This window comes from Hirundo rustica, chromosome 1, assembly GCF_015227805.2.
Source record: "Hirundo rustica isolate bHirRus1 chromosome 1, bHirRus1.pri.v3, whole genome shotgun sequence".
Lineage (NCBI taxonomy): Eukaryota > Metazoa > Chordata > Aves > Passeriformes > Hirundinidae > Hirundo > Hirundo rustica.
The window spans coordinates 134,922,454-134,947,689 of NC_053450.1; the positions used below are offsets into that span (position 1 = coordinate 134,922,454).

At 42.4% G+C, this 25,236-nt stretch overlaps 4 protein-coding genes across 10 annotated transcripts in view; 2 read left to right on the forward strand and 2 right to left on the reverse strand.

The window, feature by feature from the left end:
* Window positions 1-21,556, reverse strand: part of CROT (carnitine O-octanoyltransferase) — a 40,639-nt gene extending 19,083 nt beyond the window's left edge. The window contains exon 1 of one of the 2 annotated variants that reach the window (XM_058419683.1): window positions 21,286-21,556. The gene's annotated coding sequence lies outside the window, so the exon portion shown is untranslated. Of the gene's footprint in view, window positions 1-274; window positions 377-21,285 lie in introns of those variants that run through there. The other variant, XM_040057997.2, reaches the window with a different exon arrangement.
* On the forward strand, window positions 378-11,773 carry OLAH (oleoyl-ACP hydrolase). 5 transcript variants are annotated; one of them, XM_040058019.2, is made up of 10 exons: window positions 378-574; window positions 1,362-1,412; window positions 4,404-4,828; window positions 5,500-5,548; window positions 6,012-6,143; window positions 7,806-7,944; window positions 8,529-8,628; window positions 9,650-9,819; window positions 10,714-10,799; window positions 11,044-11,773. In XM_040058019.2, the coding sequence occupies exons 5-10, from the start codon at window positions 6,014-6,016 to the stop codon at window positions 11,175-11,177; spliced, it is 759 nt and encodes a 252-aa protein (XP_039913953.1). In that variant the 5' UTR covers window positions 378-574; window positions 1,362-1,412; window positions 4,404-4,828; window positions 5,500-5,548; window positions 6,012-6,013; the 3' UTR covers window positions 11,178-11,773. The 5 variants fall into 5 exon arrangements, with proteins under 5 accessions (XP_039913953.1, XP_039913963.1, XP_039913984.1 ...); XM_040058029.2 differs by having other exon boundaries at window positions 4,721-4,828; XM_040058050.2 differs by lacking the exons at window positions 4,404-4,828; window positions 5,500-5,548 and having other exon boundaries at window positions 1,359-1,412.
* Window positions 11,531-20,438, reverse strand: ACBD7 (acyl-CoA binding domain containing 7). The gene is made up of 4 exons (XM_040058065.2): window positions 20,267-20,438; window positions 12,080-12,197; window positions 11,914-11,976; window positions 11,531-11,826 (listed from the first exon to the last, which is right to left on the reverse strand). The coding sequence occupies exons 1-4, from the start codon at window positions 20,276-20,278 to the stop codon at window positions 11,753-11,755; spliced, it is 267 nt and encodes an 88-aa protein (XP_039913999.1). The 5' UTR covers window positions 20,279-20,438; the 3' UTR covers window positions 11,531-11,752.
* A 290-nt stretch (window positions 21,557-21,846) lies between the features above and the next one.
* Window positions 21,847-25,236, forward strand: RPP38 (ribonuclease P/MRP subunit p38). 2 transcript variants are annotated; one of them, XM_040069654.1, is made up of 2 exons: window positions 21,847-21,910; window positions 24,207-25,236. In XM_040069654.1, the coding sequence occupies exon 2, from the start codon at window positions 24,234-24,236 to the stop codon at window positions 25,065-25,067; it is 834 nt and encodes a 277-aa protein (XP_039925588.1). In that variant the 5' UTR covers window positions 21,847-21,910; window positions 24,207-24,233; the 3' UTR covers window positions 25,068-25,236. The 2 variants fall into 2 exon arrangements, with proteins under 2 accessions (XP_039925588.1, XP_039925597.1); XM_040069663.2 differs by lacking the exon at window positions 21,847-21,910 and adding an exon at window positions 22,173-22,281.

Consider the following 25,236-nt stretch of genomic DNA (forward strand, 5'->3'; position numbering starts at 1 on the left):
GCCGAGAGAGGCTCGCAACACCACAGCAACACTCAGGGACGCTAGATGTCGGGGGCTTTACTATAAAAAGAGTGCGAGGCCCGCAACACCACCGCAGAGTTTACAGCGGCCCAGGGCCCGCATGGAGGAAAGCCCTAGAGAGCCCCAGGCGGCTGGGGCCTGGGTGTAAGGAGACAGCCGAGCCGAGCCCACCCCTCTGCCCCGCCGCTGCGCACCCCCGGGGAATGAGGCCGGCGGGAACCATCGCTCACCCCGGTCCCAAACCCCTGCCCACCTCCCCGGGCGCTGCCTTCGCCTCTGTCCCACTTCCCAGCGGGTCCGGAAGCCGCGCGGGGCGGGGCGGCCGCGGAGGCGGGGCGGGGGCGGGAGGGAGCGGCCTCGCCGGACCCTGCGCTCTGGGGGCCGGCGGTGCAGTTAAAAAAGACTGAAGTGGGGTAAGGTGTTGACTCCCTGGAAGGCAGATGAGCCCCGCAGAGAGACCTGGGCCGGTCGGAGAACTGGGCAGGCGCCAACTGTGTGAAGTTTAATAAGGACAAGTGTCGGATTCTGCGTCTGGGAGAGGACAGCTCTGGAAGTACGTACACGCTGGGGAATGAGAGGATGGAGAGCTCATTTCCATCGGCCTGGGGTTCCTGGTCCATGGAAAAATGAATATAAATTAGCAGTGCCCTGGCAGCCAGGAGGGACACCCGTGCCCTGGGGGCATCGGGAACAGCATCGCCATCCGGGCAAGGGAGGGGATTGTCCTGCTCCGCTCCGCACCGGGGCGGTCTCACATCGAGTGCTGGGAGCAGTTTGGGGTGCCACAATGTGAAAAAGACTTTAGACCATTAGAGAGCTTCCAAAGGAGACCTATGAAAATAGTGAAGGGCCTAGAGGGGAAGCCGCATGAGGAGCGGCTGCGGTGACTTGTTCTGTTCAGCCTGGAGGAGACCTCATTGCAGTTCCAAGTTCGTAGTGAGGGAAAAGGGGAAGGGCAGGCATTGATCTCTTCGCTGTGGTGACCAGTGACAGGAAACAAGGGAATGGCCTGAGGTTGTGTCAGGAGAGGTTTAGGCTGGATATTAGGAAAAGGTTTTTTCTCCGGAGGGTTTTTGGGCACTGGAGCTGGTTCCCCAGAAAACTGGTCACAGCTCCAAGCCTGCTAGAATTCAAGAAGCATTTGGAAGATGCTCCCAGGCCCATGGTGTGATTCTTGGGATGCCCTGCAGAGGGTCAGGAGTTGGACTCCAGTGATCCTTAGAACTCAGGATCTGTGACATGGGGAGAAAGCACAGCTGGGTCTGCACTAGAGGCAAGGGCTCTTCACAGCCGCTGTCCCTCATGGGCTGTGCTCTTAACTCCAGTGGTGTCTTCAGCAGGACTGAGACCAGATGCAAGCCCTGGCTGGCCCAGGGGACTCCTCACTCAGGGTAAGTGGCCCAACTGCTTTGTGAGTGGGCAACAGCTCAGGAATCTGCAAGGGTGTTTCTGTGGAGCAAGTCTGGGCTGGTGGGTTTCTTTGCCACCTGTTAAAATGTTATGTGGGAGAAATGCTTGTGGGGTGTGACTACACAGGGGTAGGAGTAAGCAGTAGCCAGAGTGATTGGGTGGCATTTGGAGCAGTCTTCACAATCTGGAGCAAACATTTCACTACGTGGTGAAGCACCACTTGTACTGGGAAGGACATGTGAGGCCCACCCAGCCCTACTTGCCATGGTTAATGAGGTTTCTACTTTTAGAGACACTTGCCAGTACTGCTATTTGACGTATTGAAGGGGTCTCTAACACCTGCATGTGTACCTGGGTGGTGTGTGTTGAAGAGTGATGGTTCAGCCCAGAGTCATAAAAAAAAGGTTTTAAAAAAAAATTCTATTACATAATCTGCTACACTCGGAACAAAACGTCACCATGCTGTATGACTTCTTTCTTCCTTGCATCTGCAGCAGTGGCACCTTGTTTCTTTATTACTCTCTGCCTTTGCTGCCAGAATGACTTCCCTTAATCTACTCTTGTGGTTCAACTCCAGCCAGCAACCAAGCCCCATGCAACAACTGCTCGCTCACTCACCAGTGGGATCAGGGAGAGGATCAGATGAGTAAAAGTTAGATGTATCTTGGGCTGGGAAAGTAAAAGCTGCACAGAAAAGCAAATCAAAACAAAGAATTCATTTGCTGTTTCCCATGGGCAAGTATTCAGCCATCCCCAGGAAAGTAAAGGTCGGTCATGTGTAACAACTACTTGGGAAGGCAAACACCATCACTTAAAACATCCCCCCATTCCACCTTCTTTCCTCCACTTTGTATACTGAGCTCTTCCTGAAGCCTATAGTGCTCTAGGGGGTTGTTTTGACCCAAGGGCAAGACTCAGCACTTGGTTTTGTTGAATCTCATGCCATTGGCCTTGGACCATTCATCCGCCCAGTCCAGATCCCTCTGCAGAGCCTTCCTGACCTGCAGCACATCAGCCCTCTCACCCAACTTGGTGCTGTCTGTGAATTTTGAGGGTGCACTCAATCCCCTCCTCCAGATTTTCAATAAAGATCCTAATCAGGAGGTTGTAATCTCCCAACTATTTTTTCCCTTGAAATGGTAGTTATCCTTCCACATTGATGTTTTTCCTCTTGATTGTTGAGCTACTTTCCTAGTGCCATCTCTGAGGCCTTCATCTCCAGTTTTATCTCTCACTTTTCACAACTCAACTCTATGGACTCCTTTAGAGCTCTTCCCTCAGCTGAATGATTTCCTCAAACATCTGAGCAAAGGTTATGTGATTGTACACAGCAGAACTAGGCTGACAGCAGAAGAAGTAGGAAAGGAGGGGAGATTATAATGCTCCTTGTTGTGTTCATTTTTGAAGCATCCATATGGTCTGTATATTTGGCAGTTTCAACACCCTGGAAGGTCCAAGTAGTAAAGCTGAGAATGCATGTTGTGTGACTTTAATATTTGTTTTGATAATTTCGAATTAGGGATGCTTTAAGCTTATCAGATACAAGTGTCACACAAATAAGTTTCTCTGTAATAATGTCCTAGATATTTTTTTCAAGACTAAGTAAAGGGATGAGTAAACAGCTTTCTGGAAAACATGATTGCAGTTGGTAATGACACATAATTTTTTTTTTTTTTCAGCAGCAGCTTTTAGATGTTAGCAGTGACATTAACCAATTTCAAATATAGTCTGTTAAAAATGTAGCCATGAAAGATAAGTTACTGGGAAAAATATGACTAATAAGATGGGTATGCTCCATACTTTTTTCCATTGATTTATAGCATCTAGGTACAATGACATAAGGTACTTATTTTTCAAGAAGCAAAGACCAGTGTTTTCCTGAACTCAGGAGCCACTGAGATATGGCTTCCCACTTTTTTTTTTTCCTGTGGTTTATGCATTTTGCTGTCTCTTACATGGAAGATCACACCACTGCTTTTTGCTGAGTAAGAAAACTTCTAGGGATATAAATCCATGAACTTCAAAAAACTGTAAAAAATATTCCAATGCATGTAACAGATGTGTTTTCTCTCTAACTGGACACCTCTTTTCATAAACCTATAATTTTCCAAAAAGCCTAGCTGCCTACCCTGGAAAACACATTTTTAAACTTTTTAAAAAGGATTATTTGAATAATGAATGTAACCAAATGCACAGATGCAGAAATAAAAAATTCAACTGTGTCACAGTGGTAAGGACATTGAGACATTGGTGTCCATCAGTTACACAAGCTGCATTTCTTTTGTGCAGATAAAGACAGTAGAGGATTACATTGTCTAGCTGTCCTACAGCCTGACAGCTCTGTTATTAGGATTGCAGACACCCAAGTGGTCAATGCCCTGACCTGCTGAAGTTCCCATGTTCCCAGCCAGGTGTCTCAGATACATGTCTAGCTGTGAGCAATGCAGCAGCTTTGCTAACAGACTCCGTATCTACCACAAAGTGGATCATTTGACTCCCAGACTCACTATTGCACTTCTGTGCTTACTGCTGGGAGATGAATGGACTACCTTAAATCTAGATTTTCTGAGGAGACTTGGATTTACTTGCCACCTGGGGATAGGGTTGCTTTTTCCCTGGCTTACAGAATCTGCAGATGAGGGGTTAACTCATGTATGTGCAAATGAGACAGGTCTACTATGTAGGGTTTGCAAGCGCCTGGATACCTGAGAGGCCTCTTAGGTCCTGGACTGCCCTGCTGGTGAATACCACACTCCTGCAGTTCACAAAGACTTGTTCCACAAATTTTTTGACTGTGTGCTATAGAATATATTTTCCTTGGAGAAATATCTTGCAGTCCTGTGCTGCAAGCACTTGGTGTTTCTTTTTTCTTTACCTTTGGCTTTCTGTTCCCTGCAGGGTGGGGCTGTTGGTCCATTTGTCCTAACAGCTGGTCAGTGTGAAAGCAGTTTTGTTGTTGCTTGTGTTTTCAGCTGTGCTTTTCAACTGATCCACCTACTATGAGGTGATGCCGTGACAATAAATAAAGCTCATGTAAAAAGTTCATCATGCTCTGAAAGCCTGTCTCAAAAACATGTTTGAAAAATAATCCAAAATTTATTTGGTAGACCACATCTGCATCCATTTTTAATTCTGCTGTATTAGAAGGATGTTGAAATACTGAAGTGAGCGTGGCACAGTACCCTGCGATTGTGACTGGAGTGGGTGGTGTACAGTAGAATCTGAGATAATTGGTTTTGCCCTAAGAGGGGAGTGCCAAATGAAGATGTCTTCACTAATACACTAATAGAAGGACGTGCAGAGGATGGACAAAGCCAGACTCTTCTTGGATGTACTCAGCAAAAAGACAGAAGACTTGTGGATACAAGGGACAACAAGCATATACACAGAAAGAAAAGTATCCTCACTATGAGGCATGATTGAACACTGGGATATGGCTACCAAGGGAGGTTGTGGAGTCTCCATCCTTGGAGATATTCAACACCTAATGAGAGAAGATTTGAGCTATATGATCTCTAAAAGTCCCCTTCAGCCTAAGTTATCCTGTGATTTAAATGATGGGTATTTTAAATCTTTTATACAGCTCTCTATCAAATTAGAATTTTATTTTATTTTCAGCTTATCCTAAATGTGAAGAGATAAAAGCCAGGAAATACTTAAAATTCAGTGTTTGGTGGTGGTTTTTTTGTTGTTTTTTTTTCCACTGACTGAGCTATTTTTTGCCAGTAGTTCAAGAAAGAAACATTCTTTTTGGTCAACACTCTAAGGTAGATTTTTCTGCCATTAATTCATCAGATCACACATCTCACTTAAATTTTATAGGGAATAAAATGAAAGCATGTTTCTCTTGAAAAGTGTACAATCTAGGAAAATCTTGATTTTGCAGAAGAATTCTTATATATCCTTTCTTTGTTGAAATAGGGTCTAAGTTAGATCTCAGGTATAAGGCAAATAAGTTGAAGTAGATGAAAATATAAAGACAGTTCGGGAATTTTTTTTTTAAATTGCTGTCTTGTCTTGTAAAAAATGAGAAAAATGAAAGATATTTCCCTAACCAGATACGCTTAGATTTCAAATCACGATTCAACTGAATGAACACCAAAGATTATTTATTCATGTAATAGTTCTTTCTTGTTTGTGGGGTTTTTTTTTTTTTTTTTTTTTTTTTTTTTTTTTTTCTTTTTTTTTTTTTTTTTGGGTGTGTGTGTGAATGAAAATTAGATTGGCTGAATGTATCTTTTAAACCAGTAAGACAGACTCTGCAGGTTCTTTGTTTCAGGGAGTGTTGTATTATAATGTTTGTTGTGGTCAGTTACTGAGCGAGTTATTAATTAGAAGAATTGTCCAATACTATTGTACCCTCATTTATAAAAGCAGAACTGTTTTACAGTGTTGTAGGAAGATCATCTCATATCTAGCAGATACTTGTTATAGCACAAGCGGTTTTGATGAGAGAGCCTTTTGCACCCTATTGTTTCAATTCAGACTTAATTCACTCTAATTTTCCTATATCAGAAGAGTCTTGTTCTAGAATGATGTGTTGTTTTCTTGGTGGTTTTGTTTTGTTTTGTGTTTTTAAGAAATGGAAAAGCTGGTTGCTTGTGTACAGAAAAAGCCAGGTGCTCTTTGTAGACTGATTTGCTTTCCGTGGGCTGGAGGTGGAACTTCACAACTTGCTCAATGGGGCAGACTCTTCAACGACTCAATTGAAGGTTAGTAATTTTTGTAGCTACAGTAGAGTTAAGCAATTCTGAAATACACAATAGTCTCAAGAGCACCACAGTCTTTGTCCAATGTGTATTCTTCAGAAAGGAAGGAATTAGCATTCATTAGGAACTAGCATTTCCACTAGGGTACATTTTCTGTACCACCTTGAATCAAATTATATTAGATTAGGTGAAAAAAAATTATATCCTCAGAGCTACATTTCATGAGAGTACAGTATGCTTGACTGCTTCAGAAACTATTGGTATGATTCAGAAACCGAAATACACTGCATATTGTTGATAAGCTAGTCTTCAGCAAGGTTAACAGTGAAGCTATGAGAACTATTTTTAATTTTGAGAGGCTGCAGAGTATCTCTTATCCAGTGTTTGCACTTCTTGTATCAAAACTGAATCCATGAATTTTATAACAGTGAAATGATATTTAGTTGCACTACAAAGTAATGCACATTGCTCAGAAGATATATCAGCACTAAAAAGACCCATTGCTTGACCTATTTGGAGAGGAACCAAGGGCATTTTCCAGACCTTCCACAAAGAAAAAAATAATTTCATATTCATGAGCATTGCCATTGCAGTTTTACCAGTCTTCTAAATGCATGTATAATTTCCAGGAAGCAGTTGCACATTGAATTTTCCTTGAAATAAGGGGAAAACAAACAAACAAACAAAACACAACCCCCCCCCCCCCAAAAAAAAAAAAAAGTGAGAAAATATTTTTGTCCACTGAAACTTCCAAGAAAGTTACTAAGGAAATGGCCTAGGACCAAGTGCAGACGCAGATGAATAGAGTCAGGGCACAGCATGTTCTTTCAGAGATGGTTTCTGCAGAAAGTATAGAAGATACAAACTTCTCTGTACTGGTATCTGTTGTATTAGATAGGCATGGCACTAGGTTTGGGCTTATTCTATCTCTTCAAAAATACTTTGTGTCTGACCTGTTACTTCTGATCTGTACGTCTACAGAACTGGCAGTATGTATGATGTCCAGGAGATTTGAAAAAAATAAACTTTTTTTTCCTTATCTATTAATTCCTTTCTTTCACTAAACAGTGAGAGAAAAATCCTCCATTTTAAAGGAAAATAGTAAAAGCATGTAAAATTTCCTTCTCTATAAATTATTATAAATATAACTATAAATATCCACCAAATTGCACTATTATTCCACATTTTCCAATGTGCAGTACTGAAGAATTGACAAGAAAACAGGGATTGCACAATTCTAATACAGTTTCACTTACTAACACTGCCCTTGAAAGGATATATTTTACACAACCCTCAAACTTACTATTATTGAAATTAATGAATTTGTGGCTGTTATTAAAACTTAATAATGATAAAATTGCTCCCAAACCTCAGCTGAAATCAGGATCTTGTGGATTCTGACCCAAGGCACTTATCAATCAAATCAGTTGGAGGGGCAACATTTGAGACTAAAGGAAGAGTGAAAAGACTTGAAGTCTAAAGACTTGAAGGGATTAAATCACAGTAGCAGCAAACAAGTGTGCAGTATCAACTCTAAGAAGGATTAATTCAAATAGTATGTATATTCTGCAGAATAATTAAAAAAAACTTAATTAAAATTATTTTACTGTATCTATTTGAAATAACTATAATTATTTTCCCTCCCTTCCTTCACCTCTTCTGCAGTGTTCTGTATAAGGCTTCCTGGAAGAGAAAGTCGTTTTGAGGAGCCTTTTGCAAAAGACATGACAAGCGTAGTTAATGAAGTTACAAGTGTTTTGTTAAAAGAATTTAAAGAAAAACCATTTGCATTTTTTGCTCACAGGTAAAAATATATATATTTTTAGATATCCTGGTGAAGGAGTTTCTATTTCTGATCTCAAGGAGTAGAGAGTTACTTGTTTTTATTTGCAAAATCTTTAGGAGAAATATGCTTCTGCAAGGATCTTCTGTCAAGTCATCCTAAAACATGCAGTTACTCTCAAAGACTCTAGTTACTTTTACCTTCAGGCACAACATCTGAACATGTGTTTCTAATCAATATGATTGAATTTATTGTTAATATTTGTGTCAGTGCTTGATCTATATGAATGCAGGGGGTGAACCATTCGTGAAACACAGATTTTAAAGACTGCTGCGTCTCAAGTATTCAAAGTAACTGTTCTTACTGAAAATTAAGGAGATTACTAAAATAAATGGAGACTATGAAAATGTCTTATTTGCAAAATTAGACTGTGTCAGAATATATTTCATGTCAATTAACTAATATCATTATAATCTGCATGTCATATACGGTTTCAGCAACTGTTCAAGATAGCCAGTTAGCACTGAAATAAAAATTATATTTATATTTTCCAATTTTTATGTATGATTTTGCTTACTTTGCTTTAATTTCTTCTTTTGCTGCAGTCTTGGAACTTACATGAGTTTAGCTGTTGCACTTCATTTGAAAGAAAAGTACGGACTGGAGCCAGTCCATCTTTTCATGTCAGCAGCACATGCCCCAAACGTAAGCTACAGAATCATTAACATTATGAAAGAGAACCATAAATTAGCTACTAAGAGTAAAAATAATACTTTACAGTATGCTATGCAGAGTAGTTTTAATACAAAATCAACATTTATTCAGAATCTATGGAGTGAAAAGTGTTCTGAGGTAGATTCAGAATACATAATATTCACTGCTGCTAAGCTTACCCTTGGGAGAACAATCTCCTTAAACTAATGCTTGAAGTAATTAATGCTTAAACTAACTAATCCTTAAACTAAACCTTTTTGATTATTGTGTTATTTAGTATTTAAGCCATTGGCTTAAAACTCAAAAGTAATCAAACCAAAATACTATGTGGTCCTCCTTACTGTGTAATGTGTCAAACAACTGTCTTGACCTAGTCTTTCCTGAACCTGCTTCATCAGCCCTCAATACATTTGTCCTTTTTTTTTTCTCTCTCCTCATTCTTTGTAGGCTTTTTAATAATTTTTTTCTGACGTTCTGCTAATTCTGCTAGTCTTTCTCAGAAAAACAGTAGTGAAGTGGCATTTTCCCAGTCCTGTCCTCAGTCAGCATTTGCTATTTCTGTTCTTCAGTTTCTAAGGCTTCTTAGCAGTCTTGAGTATGAGCTAGTGATTCATGGAAGCAATTGTTTTTCCTGCAAATTTCTATAATCAGTTGGTCTCTTTAGTCGTACATTAGCCAGGTTTATGTCCAGTGCTAGGTTTTTCTTTCTCTTAGATTATTTTACTAGTTGTATTTCAATAGTAAGAGTCAAGCTTGAACAAAATAATATTAAGTTATTTGTCTGTATAAGTTTTAGAAGTAGAGAGTACTTGGCTCACTCAAAATTTGTTATTCCAGCAAGCACAGTCCACCGACCCTTTCCATGAAGTGTCCTCTGTGAATGTTAAATGAATCAGCAATCGTATTCTAGAGATGGAAAATTATTGTACTTTTTACTAAAATAATTTAAATGAAAATATTATTTAAAGTATATTATATGCAACACCTGATCTGTTTTGTTTGGTACTGACAGTCTGTAGGACATCTTGCCCTCAAAAACATAGCCCTGCCTGATGAAGACAATGAATTTCTTGTATGTATGGAGATTGTAGGAGGAAATTACAAGCTTCCACATAATGAAGACATTAGGAAAAGTACAGCGCGTACCTCCAGAGAAGACGCTAGACTTTTTCAGACGTTTTCGTAAGTTATACAACTTTGTATTACTTTTGTATTTGTATTTTACATTTTTACTTCTGTCTGATCATGTTAGGTTTTCTTCTTTCTTAGTAACTTGCTCTCATTTCTGTTATAAAAAGAATAAGAAACAGTAAACCTAGTTTTTTTCCTTTGTGTGCTTTTCTATTTGTTTTCTGGTATTTAAGCCCTAGATGAAACATTGCGTACTGCAGCAACAACAACTGTTACTGAAGTAGTGAACCTGTCATGGCAGAATTACAGTTCTACCTAGGATCCAAAGTTAGCAGCTACTAAAAGGGAATATTCTTGTGTCTTTTATTGTTTTCTGAGGTTAACAATCTCAGCTCATCATGCTTCAGGAACACCACATTCAGCCTCCAGATCCAAGGTCCTCTAGCCTAACCAAAAGAAAAGAGTCCCTGTGTTCTGGGCACCCAGACACTGTGTCCTAACTGCTGTCCCCACTGGATGATACACGACAGATCATGTAGCTGAGTGATTAAAGCTTCTTACCTTGGCAAAAACAAGAACATTCTTGGATGCAGGACTTATTTTGGTCTTAGGAACCTGACACTGAAAGATGCTGAAATGTTAGAACTCGTATATAAGTAGGTAACATCATTATTTATTGTTTGTAAGAAATTTTATTGCAAGTGGAAGCTCTTTTTTTTCCTATTGGGTCATTCTTTCTTTACAATTTTAGATCTAATTGCAGTAGGGTAAGGAGCTGAGAAACTGCAAGATGCAGTGTTTTCTTCTCCTGATGTCCTATATAATCCAGCTCCTGAAATTTTGTTAAGTTTTGGAGACGAACAAAAACCACTTTTTGTATGTGGAAGCGAATTCCAAATATAGGTATCTTATGGAATGTTTTATGACTGCTTTTTATGTTCACAGATTTGAGAAGGCAGAAATGAACAGCCCCTTCTCCTGTGATATTACTCTCTTTTCTGGGTCTGATGATAAAATATATGACATACAAGGTACTTTGCTTAAACAGTCTTCCTCTTATAGTTACACATTTTCTTGTTGTATTGTGCCGGTTAATTAGAGTTTTCTAGACTCTGTCTCCTTCTTAAAGGAAACAAATCAACAGAGCAGTTTCAGTGTATGAACCAAAAAATTGATATGGGATTTTAAATAATATTAAATAATAACCTTGAAATACTTATACAAAATGACCACAATAGTTGACATTTCTCTGACACTTTAAATATCTTTTTTTAGGTTGGCAAGAACTAACGAGTGGAGATACTTCGTTTTATGAGTTTCCTGGAGATCACTTTTATCTGCTGAAACCACCTAGTGAAAGTTTATTGATAAAACACATCACAAGATGCATAGAACATGCTGGTGTATGAGTATTTCCCTCAATTTTAATAGCAGAATGTATAAGCTTAGTCCACAGCAATTTGTAGTAAGTCACTTTCTTCTTTACATTGCATGCAGTTATGCCTAAAAGTTACTCTGTTCCTCCTCTGTAATCCTCTAAAAGGGAGAGTTTTCCCAATTTTTTTTGAAAACAAACATTGGGTTTGGGTCTTAAAAAGGGTTTTGTCTTTTCCTTCTTCTCTTGCACGTGTACAAACTCTTCACTTCATTCCATAACCTTGTTTGCAAAAAAAAAAGTGTCTGTTATTTTAGTTAGAGCTTCTCTGCTTGTCTGCTGCTGTCAAAATGCTAAATATAATTTAATACTCACAAAAATCCACAATTCTCACAGAAAGCTTAATTTATTCACCTCAAATTTATTTAGATTAATATACAAGCTAAAAATAGATTATAAATGTAAATATCCTTTACGGTCAAACAGCTTATGCTTAAAAGGTATTAGTGTCAGACTACACAATAAGGAATTAGCATTGCATTTTTCTCAACAGAATTAGTTCATTAGCTACCGAAGAGTTAATTATTAGTGGGAATTATTTTGAATATTCTAGATCCCATATTTTTCTACCATTGCTCTTGCTTTAGAGATATAGGCATTCATGGCATCCTCCTTTGATAAACCTGCAAAGGAAAGTAGGAGTCATTATCTTTCCTCATTTGTCATCCTATAAACTTGACTACAGGATGTAAATTTAATTGGTGTGACACCTTTTTTCAGGTTCCACGCCTCCCATTTGGCTTTGCCTTTCAAATCTAGCATTCCTGGACATTCTGCCAAAATAAATGCATAGCTTTGGTTATCGTGCAGATTTACATTACATTAGCTTGATTTTATCAAGATATGTGAGTAAATGTGAAGTATATATAGTAATACCAATATTAATATCTCCAACAGTAGCCTGTTTGTAGAATCCATATAGTTCCTTCAGTTCTTCATCAGTTGGTCTTGTTTTTAATTTTTTTACATCTTCTGCAGCACCATCGAAGTCAGCCTGATGAAAGAACAGAAAGTGTTCTCCTCTCAAGGGGTGTATTTAAAACATGAGTTATAAGACATGCAGTAGTATCATTAGATATTCTCAATGACTCTCTTGGGTTCAGCAATCAGACAAGGCTTTTTCCCATGAAAGAAGCTTCATAAATGTGTTCATAAATTATTAGAAAGGGATATAGGCGTGTACGGCTGATAGGAGCAAGCGGCCTCCACAATTTATGTGGTGTATATGTCTTTTACAGTCACACTGCAGATATGAAGCCATTCACTGAGCTTTACACCCCACAGTAATCTCTGAACGGTTTATACCCTGCCTGCACTGTGTTGGCTCAAGTGGTGGAGCTCAAATGCCCTCTGAGTGGTACTGCCCAATTCACCCTCCATTTCCACTGCTCTGCTGACAGGGAAGTAGGAGACCAACAGCCAGCATAGAGGTACCTCATGGAGATGGGCTACTGCCAGGACCACCTTCCACAGCCAATCCTGAAACACAGGAGAGCACCAGAGTAAAGTGTAGATTTACTCCTTTCATCACTGTGAGTCACACACATCAACCTGAGGCTGTAGCCTTTCTCACTATAAAGCAGGTCTCAGGCTAAGGTTTGGAGTTCTGTTACATGCCCAGAACATGTCAGAGAGAAACAGATTTTCTATAGTGACTACAGACTCATCAGGTGACTGCACTGCTCTAATGCAGAACAATACAAGCACTTTAATATGCTATATTCTGATTTCAACAATTATTTTAGCTTTTGAGTTGGATCTGTGTTTGCAGATGCACAGTATATCCTGAACACATATTTAATATGTTCAAAGCCAGCTGTACTGGTTTTCCATGGCTTGGGTTTTGGTTTGTGTGTGTGTGGGGGCTACAACGGTGGTTTCCGTGAGAAGCTGCCAGAAGCTTCCAACATGTCCAGCAGAGCCAATCCATGGTGTCTCCAAAGATGGATGTGCTGCTGGCCAAGGCTGGGCTGATTAGAAATGTTGGTAACACCTCTGTGGTAGTAGATTCAGGAAGGAAAACAAACAAAAAGTGCTTGTGCAGTTGTAACTCCAGCCAAAGAGCAGAGCGAGAACGTGAGAGGAAGAGCCCTGCAGACACCACGGTCAGTGCAGAAGGAGGGGCAGGAGGTGCTCCAGGTGCTGTGGCCGAGATTCCCCCGCAGGCCGTGGTGCAGCCCGTGGTGAAGCAGCTGTGCCCCGAGCCCAAGGAGATCCATGGGGACGCAGGGATGCACCCACAGCCCGTGGAGGAGGAGCCCACACCGGAGCGGGCGGATGCCCGGGAGGAGGCTGTGCCCTGTGGGAGAGCCCCGGAGAGCGGGGCCGTGCTCCCGGGCTGGAGCGGCCTGTCCCTGAAGGGCTGCAGGCCGTGGAGCAGTGACCCACACCGCAGCAGTCCGGGCAGGACCGTTCCCCACGGAGGGACTCACGCTGCAGCAGGGCACAGGGAGCTGGTGCTCCTGAGATGAGCTCACCTTGGAGAGGTTCACAGAGAACTGTCTCCCGTGGGATGAACCCCACGGTGCAGCAGGGGAACGCCTCCTCTCCCTGAGCAGCGGGAGAAGCCACGGGTGATGAACTGACCATAACCCCATTCCCTGTCCCCTTGCACTGCTGGGGTAGGGGATGGAGCTGGAAGGAGGGAGGGGTGGGGGGAAGGTGTTTATAAGGGCTTATTTTATTTCTCGTTATCCTGCTCTGATTTTGTTAGTAATAAATTCATTTTGTGTCTCTAAGCCTGTTTTGCCCTCATTGGTATTTGACGAGCAATCTTTCTCAAGACCCTTATCTCAATGCATGAACCCTTGATTAAATTTTCTCTCCTCTGTCCAGCTGCAGAAGAGAGTGAGTCAGTGGCTTTGGTGGGTGCCTGACATCTGCCCAGCATCAACCCACTACACCAGCTTAGAGTTTTGTGTAAAAGTCAGCATTGATTTCATCATGAGTACTGCGGCTCTGGTGAAATAACTGCGAACCTGGCATACCTCAGAAGTCCTCACTGTCCTTCTTTATACCACCTTTCTCTTTAGCTACAGAAAAGATTAGATTTTTTTTTTTTTTTTTTTTTTTTTTTTTTATTAAGGAAACCTAATGCATGTTTGTCTCCTTAACTGATGCCTTTCTCCTTGGCAAGTTGCTGCACTGAGTGGACCAGGTGATAGAAATAAGCAAATATGAATGAGAGCTAAGTTCACTACAGCATTCTGTATTTAAACAGTGAGAAAGTACTAGAGAAAGGTGGTTTCTGTTTTTAAATTTAAGAAGGAAAAAATGAGCAGTAATTTAATTAGAGAGTGATATTCAAGCATGTTTCCTCACAAAAAAGGCCCCTTCCCTGGAATCATGAAACTACACATTCATTGATGTAAGATCACGCCAGCTGGTGGCTGTATTAAGGCAGGAGCAGCAGGCAAAATAGGGTAAGGACAGGGAGCTAAGTGCACTGCAGCTTCCTGCACAGGAATTTGGCAGGAAAATTTGTTACTGACGAATGAGTCACCTCTGCCTGCTGAGATGGAATTCACTTTTTATTTTGGTCTGGAAATTTAGTTTGGCTGATGAGATTCACCAGATACAAACTTCTGAGGAATTTCTAATTCTTTGCAAATTTTGAATTGCTATATGAAACCCACAAAAGGAAAGCACAAGTTTTCTAAGAACAAAAGTGCTCAGCACAGGAGGATGTGTATCTGTAACAGCAGTGTTGCAACACGGAGCACCAGGCAGAGAGCTGCATTTAAAAGGAATGTTTTTAAAAAATCATGTGTGACTAAAAGAGCATTCCAGCTCCCTGCAATTAAACAGCAATTAAATCTTGACTATTCTTTGTTGGGGAGGATGAACCCAGAAAGCCCTATAAATATGATTGCTTAGATTCTGAGAATGAGAAACCTGTAAGTGAGATAGAATTGAAAGTAAGTTTTGATGTTTGAGATGTATTAGCTACTGGATGTCTGGGAAAACAGTTATGTGACCAGCTGAAGGTCACCTGCAGCCAGACCCAGGTCAAATGGAATGTTCTGTCTCACCCCGCAATGGTTCATCCCACACCTGTAACCCTCCCCTGAAGTATCAGGTATCTGTAACCCCATTGGCACAAGCCCTGTTCCAGCCCACCTTGAGACCCCTTATCTGGGGGCTTCAAGGGTGGGAGCTCCTCTTTGCTCTTTTTGCTCTTTGCTTTTTGCTCTCTCCCACTCCCTACCTCTCCCTTCCCCCACCTTCCTGGGCCTTGCCACGAGCTGCAGCCTGGCAGCTCAGAGCAAGGCCCCATATCCCTTACAATAAACCTCATCTTCTAAAACCCAACTTCAGAGATCTCTCGTCTACATTTATCTACACCGTCCTGGAGTCCTCAGCAGCAGCAGGAAGAAGCAATTTCTACAATTCTTTAAACTGTGACTGTAAATTCACAGAAAATTAGATGTGAAAGATTCGTGATGATAATACACATCTCTAGATCTGTCAGTTCATTGCACCCTTAATGTGAAATGAAAAGACAAAAATCCTGGAGCAATGCAGATGCTTTTTAATAAATAAGCTTCCAACTCAGTGAGAACCTCAGTGTCTGCACAACTGACAAGCTGAAGTTTCTGGGAGATTCCCACCAAGGCCTCACTGAACCAAATGCCCAGCAGTGGATGGAGGAGTACAGAGAAGACTTGGTGTGCTAAAATTGATAAAGACTGTATTAAGTTTGAGAAATGCTTCTATTCTATTTTGAATATAACAATCTTTCTGAAAATTAGGCAGATTCCAAGTGCCATTTGTCTTCTTAAAGATGTGACATTTGGTTATTGTACTAAATACAGAAATACAATGTACTAAATACAACAGTACGTTGTCATGTACTAAAGTACATGATTTGGCAGTTTCTGCACTAAATTCTAGATAAAATTACTTCCAAATTATATTCTTAAATCTAAAACTTTATATACTGGAATATGTAATTACTTATGTAGTTTGTTCCTGTTTTGATAAAAATAATTCTCAATGTTACTAAAATGCATCTGTGCCATTGAACCATAGAAAAACATAAAGCTTTGAGTTCAACTTTTTGCATCTGATTTCTTTTGAGAACACTGTAAATGTTAGGGGTTTTTTACCAGCCATGTATTTGAGAGTGCTGCAAAACAAATACAGGATTTTTCTAGAATAAAAAGCCAAAAGCCTCAAAATACGTTCATATGTGATGTATTTATGTTATATGTAGTTTAGATAAACCAAAATTGTATGCTCTAGATTACATATAAAAGCTGAATCAATAATATTGAATTGGCCTTACAGCACCCCTTCTCAGGTTTTTGTTTGTTTGTTTTGGGTTTGGCTTTTTGGTGTTTTTTTTTTTTTTTTTTTTTTTTTTTGTAACATTAATATTTGCTTTCATGAAACTCTTAAGTTGTTTATTTTTCTTCTTATGCTGTAGTGTCTCTTGGTCTCCTTCTGCACAGCAACTGTACCTGGATTTGCTACAAACACCTGAAATATGTTAACAAGTTCAGATGTTAGGTTCATTTTTAATTTCTCATCAAAAATTGCTAAGGGCCATAGAATGTAAGTAAATAACACTATTCTTCCTTTCAGCAGCGAGCCCAGAATGGTGAAGCCATATGTTTGAGGCCAGGAAGTCACAGCAGCACAGGGAGAGAATTGGGCAGAAGCACCTTGCCCTGTGTCCTAGGCACAGCATGGGTGCCTTCAGCCTGGGAGCAGGGAGGGGACAGACACACTGCCACAAACAGGAGTCTAAACTCACAGTCCCTGTGAGACTGCTCACAGGGCTTTTTCTGACAGTCAGGTGCCTTATCCTTCCATGAGAACAGGCCCGTTCCACTTTGGCTCACCTCAGGAAGAGGCAAGGGCATGGGGATTGCAGAGGAACTCACATGCTCTGAATCTGCATGCCAGCCTAGCCCTGAGTCACTCCAGCCGTGCCACGCTGCTGCACAGTGTTCCACGCACTGCAGCTTTAGGATATGAGGGAGTTCTGTTCTACGGTAGCAAGACAAGTCTAATTACACAAACACTCCTCTGCACTAATAAGAATATTTTTAATAGATGTACAGCCTTTATAATGGAGAGGCATTTAACGGGGGGAGACAAAATGAGTGATGCAAACTACCTTAGCAAGGAATTAAAAACAGTGGTCCAAGGAAACTGGAACTGTATGTATTTGATGCTCCTCAAAGCAAAGCATTTAAAGTCACACTCTTGGTACAGATGTACAGATCCCAAAAGGGATGGACACTTACTCTTGAAAACAAATGTGATGACTTACCCAAGGTTTTTTTATAGGTACACTTTCATTAAAATAAGTATTTCATTATTTATCCAAATATCAGAAATGTGACATTCTTGACTACACCTATGACTTGACTATGACTCCTCCTTCACAGACATCTTTTATTATCCACAAACATGCAAACAAAAGCAGGATTCATGCTCTGTTAACTGTAAGATTTAAAACTGTACCAAAAATAAACAATAACTAGGTTGCCACATTGTTTAAAGTTTAAATAAGTTATTAGTGCATGTTTGCCTCTGCCAGCACTGATGTACAAGGACCATTCAAATCTGTGGAAATCTTTCACATGTCTGGAATTGTTTTCTGATCTAAACTTCTGTCTTGGTTTTGTCTGGGGTATAGTTAATTTTCTCCCTAGTACCTGGTACAGTGCAGTGTTTTGGATGCAGGATGAGAATAATGTTGATAACACACCAATGGTTTGGTTGTTGCTGAGCAATGCTTGCACTGAGCCAAGGACTTTTCAGTGTCTCATGCTCTGAAAGTGACGAGCTGCACAAGAATCTGGAGAAGAGGAGGGAGCACATCTGGGACAGCTGACCAAACTGGCCAAAGGGATACTGCACACCACAGAACATCATGTCCAGTGTAGAAACTGGGAGGAGTTGGCCAAGAGGGACCGATTGCTGCTCAGGGATGGGCTTGGCCTTAGTCAGTGGGTAGGGAGCAATCATATTGTGCATCACTTGCTTCTCCTGCGTTTAATTGCACATGCTCTCTCTCTCATTACTACTATCACAGTATTATATTTTACGTTTTAAAAAATTATTAAACTGTTCTTAGCCCATGAGTTTTTGCTTCCTCCCCCTTCTCCTCACTGCCAATTCTCCTCCCTATCTCACTGCAGATGAAGGGGGTGTGAGCAAGTGACTGCATGGTACTTATTTGCTGGGTGGTGTTAAACCATGACAACTTCACAGTAAGAATAAACCAGAAGCCCTATTCAATTGTACAAGACAGAAGATTAAAAAAAAAGTTAAGGAAACCATTAAGTTAATAACCTCACCTTCCTATAACTTTATTCTATTTGCATCTGTAGGAAAATATTACAAGCTGGTTTAAAATTTTTCAAATATATATCTTACAAAGCAAGAAATATGCAGAAATGAAATCTAAACTTTTCTTTCCTTACCCCCCTATAGCAAATCATTCTGCACAGATTTGCTTAGGATTTGCTGGCTTACAAGAAGCCTGTAAAAATATAATTTCCTTTTAATCATGTGCCAATAAAATTCCATTTAACTCCTCAAATAACAAGCATAAAAATATATACATAAAATATAAACATACACACATGCCTTAAAGATAAAAGCACAAATTATCAGACTATTATCAGGCACTGCCTTCTTGCAAAGAAAAAAGCTTGAATGGGTTCTTCATTTACAGCAGAATATTTTACGAGTTTTCAAAACTTATAAATATTTTACAGCTTCACTAATGAGAACATTATTTTATTCATTTGTCCTCATTCCCATACAGCTAGATTCAATAAATTTATGAATATGGTTGATAACTGTCAACCAAACCAATGTGGACAGACAAGCTCTATAATGTTTAGTGCAGAATGTGTACGATATCTTAAATTTTCAACCACTGATTTTTATGTGAAAGTGTAACTGTATACAGCTATGGGATAGCATACATACTGCATTCAGCTCTTTCTTATGATTTATGGCTCATTTCTTAATCATCAGGCTAATAAATTCACTTTCTAGAGAGAATTCAAGGCAAAATAAAACAAACTATAATTTCTATGATTATTAATTAAGCACAGGTGGCGTTATGTTTGGGATTTAGCAGTTTTGATCCACTGAAAAAGATTTCTTCTTAGCTGTAACATAGCACAATGAAACCTCTGTGCCATTCAACATAATTGCAGCTCAGAGGGAAACTGCTAAGCTGCTGGCAGTGCACTCCCTGCATCTAGGTCACAGCATTGTGCTGCTCACTCTTTGCAAAATGCACACTAACTAAGCTGAGACAGACATAATGAGACAGGGATAGAAGAGCTTGCAAATCTTGAAGTGAAAGGGATAACAGGAAAGCCTAAAGAAGAAAAACAGCTTAATCCATCAGGGCATGGCCAAAACAAGGGAAGTATTCATAGTTTCCCACAAAATGGGAGGCTAAAAGCCAGCAATAAAGATAATTTCTTCAACAGCTATTTAAACCAACAATCAGAGAGAATGTAAAAGGACGATCTTTCTCTATCCAGAAGGTAAGAAAGTAGCTCTCCTACCAAAACACAAGCCTATCAAAACGCAGCAGTCCAAAGATGCGTGCAACCTAAAAAATACACGCAACTGCCTTAAAAATTATTTACGCTTCCCAAATGCATATATAACACTGTCTCAGTGTTAGAAGTTTCCCTCATCCTTTAATAGCTCCAAGCAACCAGCTCGATCCTAAAAGCATAAGTATGTACCCGTCTTTCCATGTCTACCTCAGCCCTAGCAAACTCAGATGCACACCTGATGAAACATGCATGCTCCGAGCAGGTAAGGCTCTCAAATAGTACATGACCTATGAAATAGTTCAAATTAACCAGCATGCTTCTCACCCTCCACTTGCGAAAAGCAACGCACTATTTAACCTCCAAGGGTTTAGGCAGATTTCCCTTGCCGCAAGGTAACCTTGACTTTGCAGTAAAAATCCTGGTGGCGAAGAAACGCTGCGGTCTCCAGCACGGCATTACACAGACGCACCGTGCATCCCCCTCCTCTCGTCTCTGTCTCCCCAGATGCACAAGTGCGTACCTGAAGAGTCATGATGCTGCGAGGATGCGCAGGGAACGGCCTCGCTCCTTCTCCGGCGGGGACGTGGCGCGTCTGCCAGCGGGCTCGGTGGCGTTGGGACGTGCCCGTGACCTCAGCCCGGCCGCACACCGGGAATCACTCGCCGCCGCCGCGCCCTCGGCACCCGCGGGACAACTGAGCGGCGACAAGCGCCGCCGAGGGGCGGGGGCGGCAGGGAGCGACGAGCCCCCGGTCGTTTCCGCCCAAAACACGCGCTCCAGCCATACCGCTGAGGATTAGGCCGAGGGAGCAGTGGTACGGAAAAAATCCCAAGCAGTTCGTTTGGCAAAGGAATTTCTGGAGTGAACTGAACTGCAACCAGCGCAGTCATTATTGGTACTGTTCCTTCCCTCTGCCGCAGGCCCTGCCCATGCCCAGCCAACCTCGCACCCTTCAGCTGCAGCTCTGAAAAACGCGTGGGCCATCCCAAGGATACCTCACACAAGTGGATACACACACAAAACACACTGCGGATGCTGGTCTTAAATTTGGTCTAGTAAGTATAGAATAAAAAGATTATTAAATTAATTGATAAACTACCCTACAAATGCAAACACTGAAGAAAAAAAAAATCCCTCTACCTTGTATCAATCAATTATTTATATTCATGCCTCAATACATTTATGTACATCATTCCCTAAGCATAGTTTGATCTGTGGTAGGTACTTCTGTATTTTTTAACCCGCTAACTTCCATAAAACCATGCCATGTTGAGGGGAAACAAGTCCAGGTTAAATTAAGTCACGAATTAATGAGAAAATAATCCGAGTAAATTTAAGTAAATAGGAGATTTGAAAAAATTTTGACAACATCCCTGAAAAACCGGTGCCCTGGCGAAGAAGCTCTGCTCTTTCAGGGCCAAGAGGCTGTGCTTAACCATGCTGTGCACTACGGTGAGAGTACAAAATGAACGCGTTTGTGAAGATTTGTTAAAGGCTGAGGGCAGATTGCGGGAAACACTGAATGGAACCAGTCCTTACCTGCCACCTTGGTCAAGGAACACAATGTCCGCGCACAGCACGGCGCATACTGCACTGCAGCGACGGGCACCCCTGTGGCTGTGAAGTCCCTACGAAGCACCCGGCCCTGGATTGCGTTAGCTGACATACTACTAAGCAGGTTTGCTGTGCGCCAGTTTTCGGGAGCGCTCCAGCCCGGCGAACGCCGGTGTTGAGCCGACGGCGAGACCCGCCAGGGGCAGGCCCCCGGCACCAGCGCTTTAACGCTGCTCCGCGACGCGGCCTTGAGCGGGCCGGCCACCGCTCGCCGAGCCACCACAGCGGGACCCGCCCGAGCATCGCACCGCTCCCTCCATCGCCGCAACGCCCGCGCCGCTCCGCCTCGGCCTGCGGCGGACACCGCCCCGCCGCGGAGACACCGCCCCGCCGCGGAGGAGGGCGGAGCGGGGCCGGGGGCGGAGCGGGGCCGGAGGCGGAGCGGGGCCGGGGGCGGAGCGGGGCCGGAGGCGGAGCGGGGCCGGGGGCGGAGCGGGCCCAGGGGCGGAGCGGGCCCGGGGGCGGAGCGGGCCCGGGGGCGGAGCGGGGCCGGGGGCGGAGCGGCGCGGCTGCGTGCCGCGGCGTGGTCCTGGAACGCGGGACGGCCGAGGTAGGGTAGGCTTTGCGCTTGCGGGCGCGGAGCGGCTGCGGCCTGGGCCCCGCGGTCGAGCAGCCGGAGGCAGCTCCGCTCCCGGGGCCGTCTGGGCCCGGCCCGCCCCGCTGTGCTCGGTGGGTGGGGGGCGGCGGCCCGCGATGCGGGGAGAGGGAGCTGCGGTCCCGGCGGAGCCCCCGCCACAGGGACCCGGCGGCGGCCGCAGTGCGTTGTGCTGGGCCGTGCTTAACCCGCGTTCCCCAGGCGCTGGAGGAGGCCACGGAGCGCTCGAGCGGAAGCGGCTGGAGAGAGCTCCTGGCGGTGGCCGTGGGCGGTGTTTTTCTATCTCCCTTCCGCCGGAAGCGAGGGGGTCGCGACAGTGATGCGAGGTGGAGGAGCTCAGTGTTCGTTTCTTCACTCATTGCTCTGTTTCGTTATTCCTGCACGCTTGTTTTCCTCAGAAGTGCCCGTTTTGAAGAGAAAAATGTAATCTTTGAAGTGTGAACATGTTCCGTGATTTTTTTTCTCGTACATGTCTGTTGCTGATTTTGCTTGTCAGAGGTCATCAGAGCATCCCTAATCGAAAGCTTTGAAAAGCTCATTTTTTTTAGAATAATCACGAGCTTCCATTCCAACTCTGTCATACGTAAGAATTCTTATGGTCATTTCCATTTTTTAGTTGTGTTCACTTTTCGGTTGTCACTGTGATGGTAAACAAAAGGGATTAGATAACAGCACGAATGATAGCTCCATAAAGGACTAGTATATTATATTGGCACATCTTTATTCTTACATGCCAGATGCAACCATTCTGAGTACTTGGGAGCTGAGGGGAATGCCAGCCCTGTCCTCGCCAGATGGTTTCTCCAGCTTCCACTGTTGAAGGCAGATAACTGGGTTGGATGCACGATCGCTGAGGTGGCCCAGGGTATTTAATAGATTATTCTGAGACTAGTCAAGAGTGCCACAGTGGTTTTTTAGTATTTGGAATTCTCAGCTTTACTGTTCTGTGAAAACTCCTTCACTGGTTTTGACTTTCATTTTGGGTAACAGTTCACATTGCATTGATACATCTCTGTTCAAAGTGGAATCATATAGACTGTCCTGAGTTGGACAGAATTCACAAGGATAAGCAAATCTAACTCCTGGCCTTTCCAGTCCAACTCCTGGACTGCCCCCAGAATCACACAATATGAATCTTTCTCCTGCTGTCCTTCAGACAAGGGTTTAACTGAGTGAAAATCTATCCAGATAGACGTTGCTTAATGGCAGTACACTGGGGTGAAGATGGTATTTGTCTTTTCATATCAAGGTAGCTCACTACCAGTACACAGAGAACTGGTATGACTAGCAAAATGCTATCTTTTGGGTGGCAGCCTTTAGATGTTCATGAGCTGCACATAAATGCAACCTGTACGCCTTCTTGGGTAACTGGGAAACCTAGCAGGGAGTCACATCATGTTTCCCCTGACTGGAAACCTGCACTTATTCTGTAAGCTTGCAATGAAGGTATTACTAGTTCCCAAGTAGGAGCATGGGGGCTTTGCAGTTTACCAGTGACTGTCATCAGGCTTGACCTCATGTCTTCACTGCTGCTCTGGATCAGATCAGTCAGAGCAAGAACAATTACACTCTCTCCGCTCCTGTTCAGTTTTCTCATCCCTGAAGGCATTGTCCAGGTGACACAAAAGACCCTTTCTGAACTTTTGGAGGCCTGTAGGGGATTCCTGCCTTCCCTGAAAGCATAAATTATTAAAGAGTCTGCAAGTTTCTATCATGCCTTCCAAGTACAGAAAACCACAAAGGCATGGACTAAAGACTGAAAAGACAGACTTCTAAAATTCCTAAATAATTTCAGGAACTTGTTTCATGTTGTGATTCAGTTTTTGCTTTTTTTTTTCTCCTCCCATGTCACAGGGTGGGGGGGGGGGGGGCACACTGCAGCTGTGCAACAGTGAAAATGGAGTGGTCCTTCAACCTGTGATTCTGGGGATGGGTTGTTTTTTTGATTTGGCTTGTGTTTTTTTACATCTGTAATACCTCCAGCCACTTTTGTTAAGCTTGAGAAGGGTCTCTTGTCACTGCTGTTGCCTTACTGTCCCGTCCAGCTTTTTTTTATTAAAAAAAAAAGCAGCTCCACACCTACCCTATGGAAGGTATGTGAAGGATTGGTGCCAATGTGAGGAGGTTGACAGATGCCAGTATCACTGACATAAAATGTTTATCTTCTGCATTCCTAGAAGAAGCTTCTGGTAACAATGTGTAAAGCACACAGTACAGTATTTGAACTAATGTCTTGCTCTTTCTTCCTTAGGGTGACAAAACACAGAACCACCTCAGGATGTCTGTAATTCAGCAAGGGACGGCAACACTTCGGAAAGCAAAGAAAACCACTGTAAAAACGAGTCTAGATAACCCCTTTGTTTTCCAATGGAAAACCATAGCTGGAGAAGATATGCATTTTATACTAGAGACCTTAGAAGAAAGGATTAAACATATTGGACTTAAAAAGATTGAGAGTCCAAGAAAGAAAAAACGCTCCCTTACAAAAAAGCAAACAGAAAGAAAGTGTGATACTGGCACCGATGAACTCCTTGAAGAGGAAACAGAAAGCCACCATCAAAAACCAGGATGGACTGACATAATTATCAGAAGACAGCTTGCCATTGGAGTTAATGAAGTTACAAAAGCATTGGAAAAAAATGAACTTCTTCTGGTGCTGGTGTGCAAGTCTGCCAAACCTGCCATGATCACGTCGCACCTGATCGAGCTGAGCGCAAGCCGCGCCACGCCGGCAGGGCAGGTGCCGCGGCTCAGCGAGACCATCGCCCCCCTTCTTGGTTTAACATCCATTTTGGCACTGGGCTTCAAAAAGCCGTCTGACAAATTCACTGAAGCAATCGCAGCAATAATTCCAAAGATACCAGCTTTGGAAGTGCCGTGGTTTCAGTACAGAACTGAAGAATCCGCGGCTTATGCAGATACAGATTCTTCAGAAAATACGGAACCCGAAGAGCTTGCAGAGGTGCTGGGGGAGAAGCGGAAGCATACAGTAAGCAATCGGCCTGATCTTTCAAATGTAATTTTGCAGCCTTTGAAGATCAAGAAACTTACCCCAAATCCCAATAAGATAAAGAAACCGCCTCGCAAAAAGAGAAAAGCTTTTTCAGCGTAACCGATTTTAGTTTTGTTCTTTCTATTAAACACATTTTTTAAATGTAGGATGGGGTACAATTCTGAAAAATTCTTTTAGGCTTTACAGTGTAAAGCTCTTCAGTGCAAGGTGAACTTTATGTTGCATTTGGCTGAGGTAATTCCTGCTTTAATAAAGAATATTGCTCAGA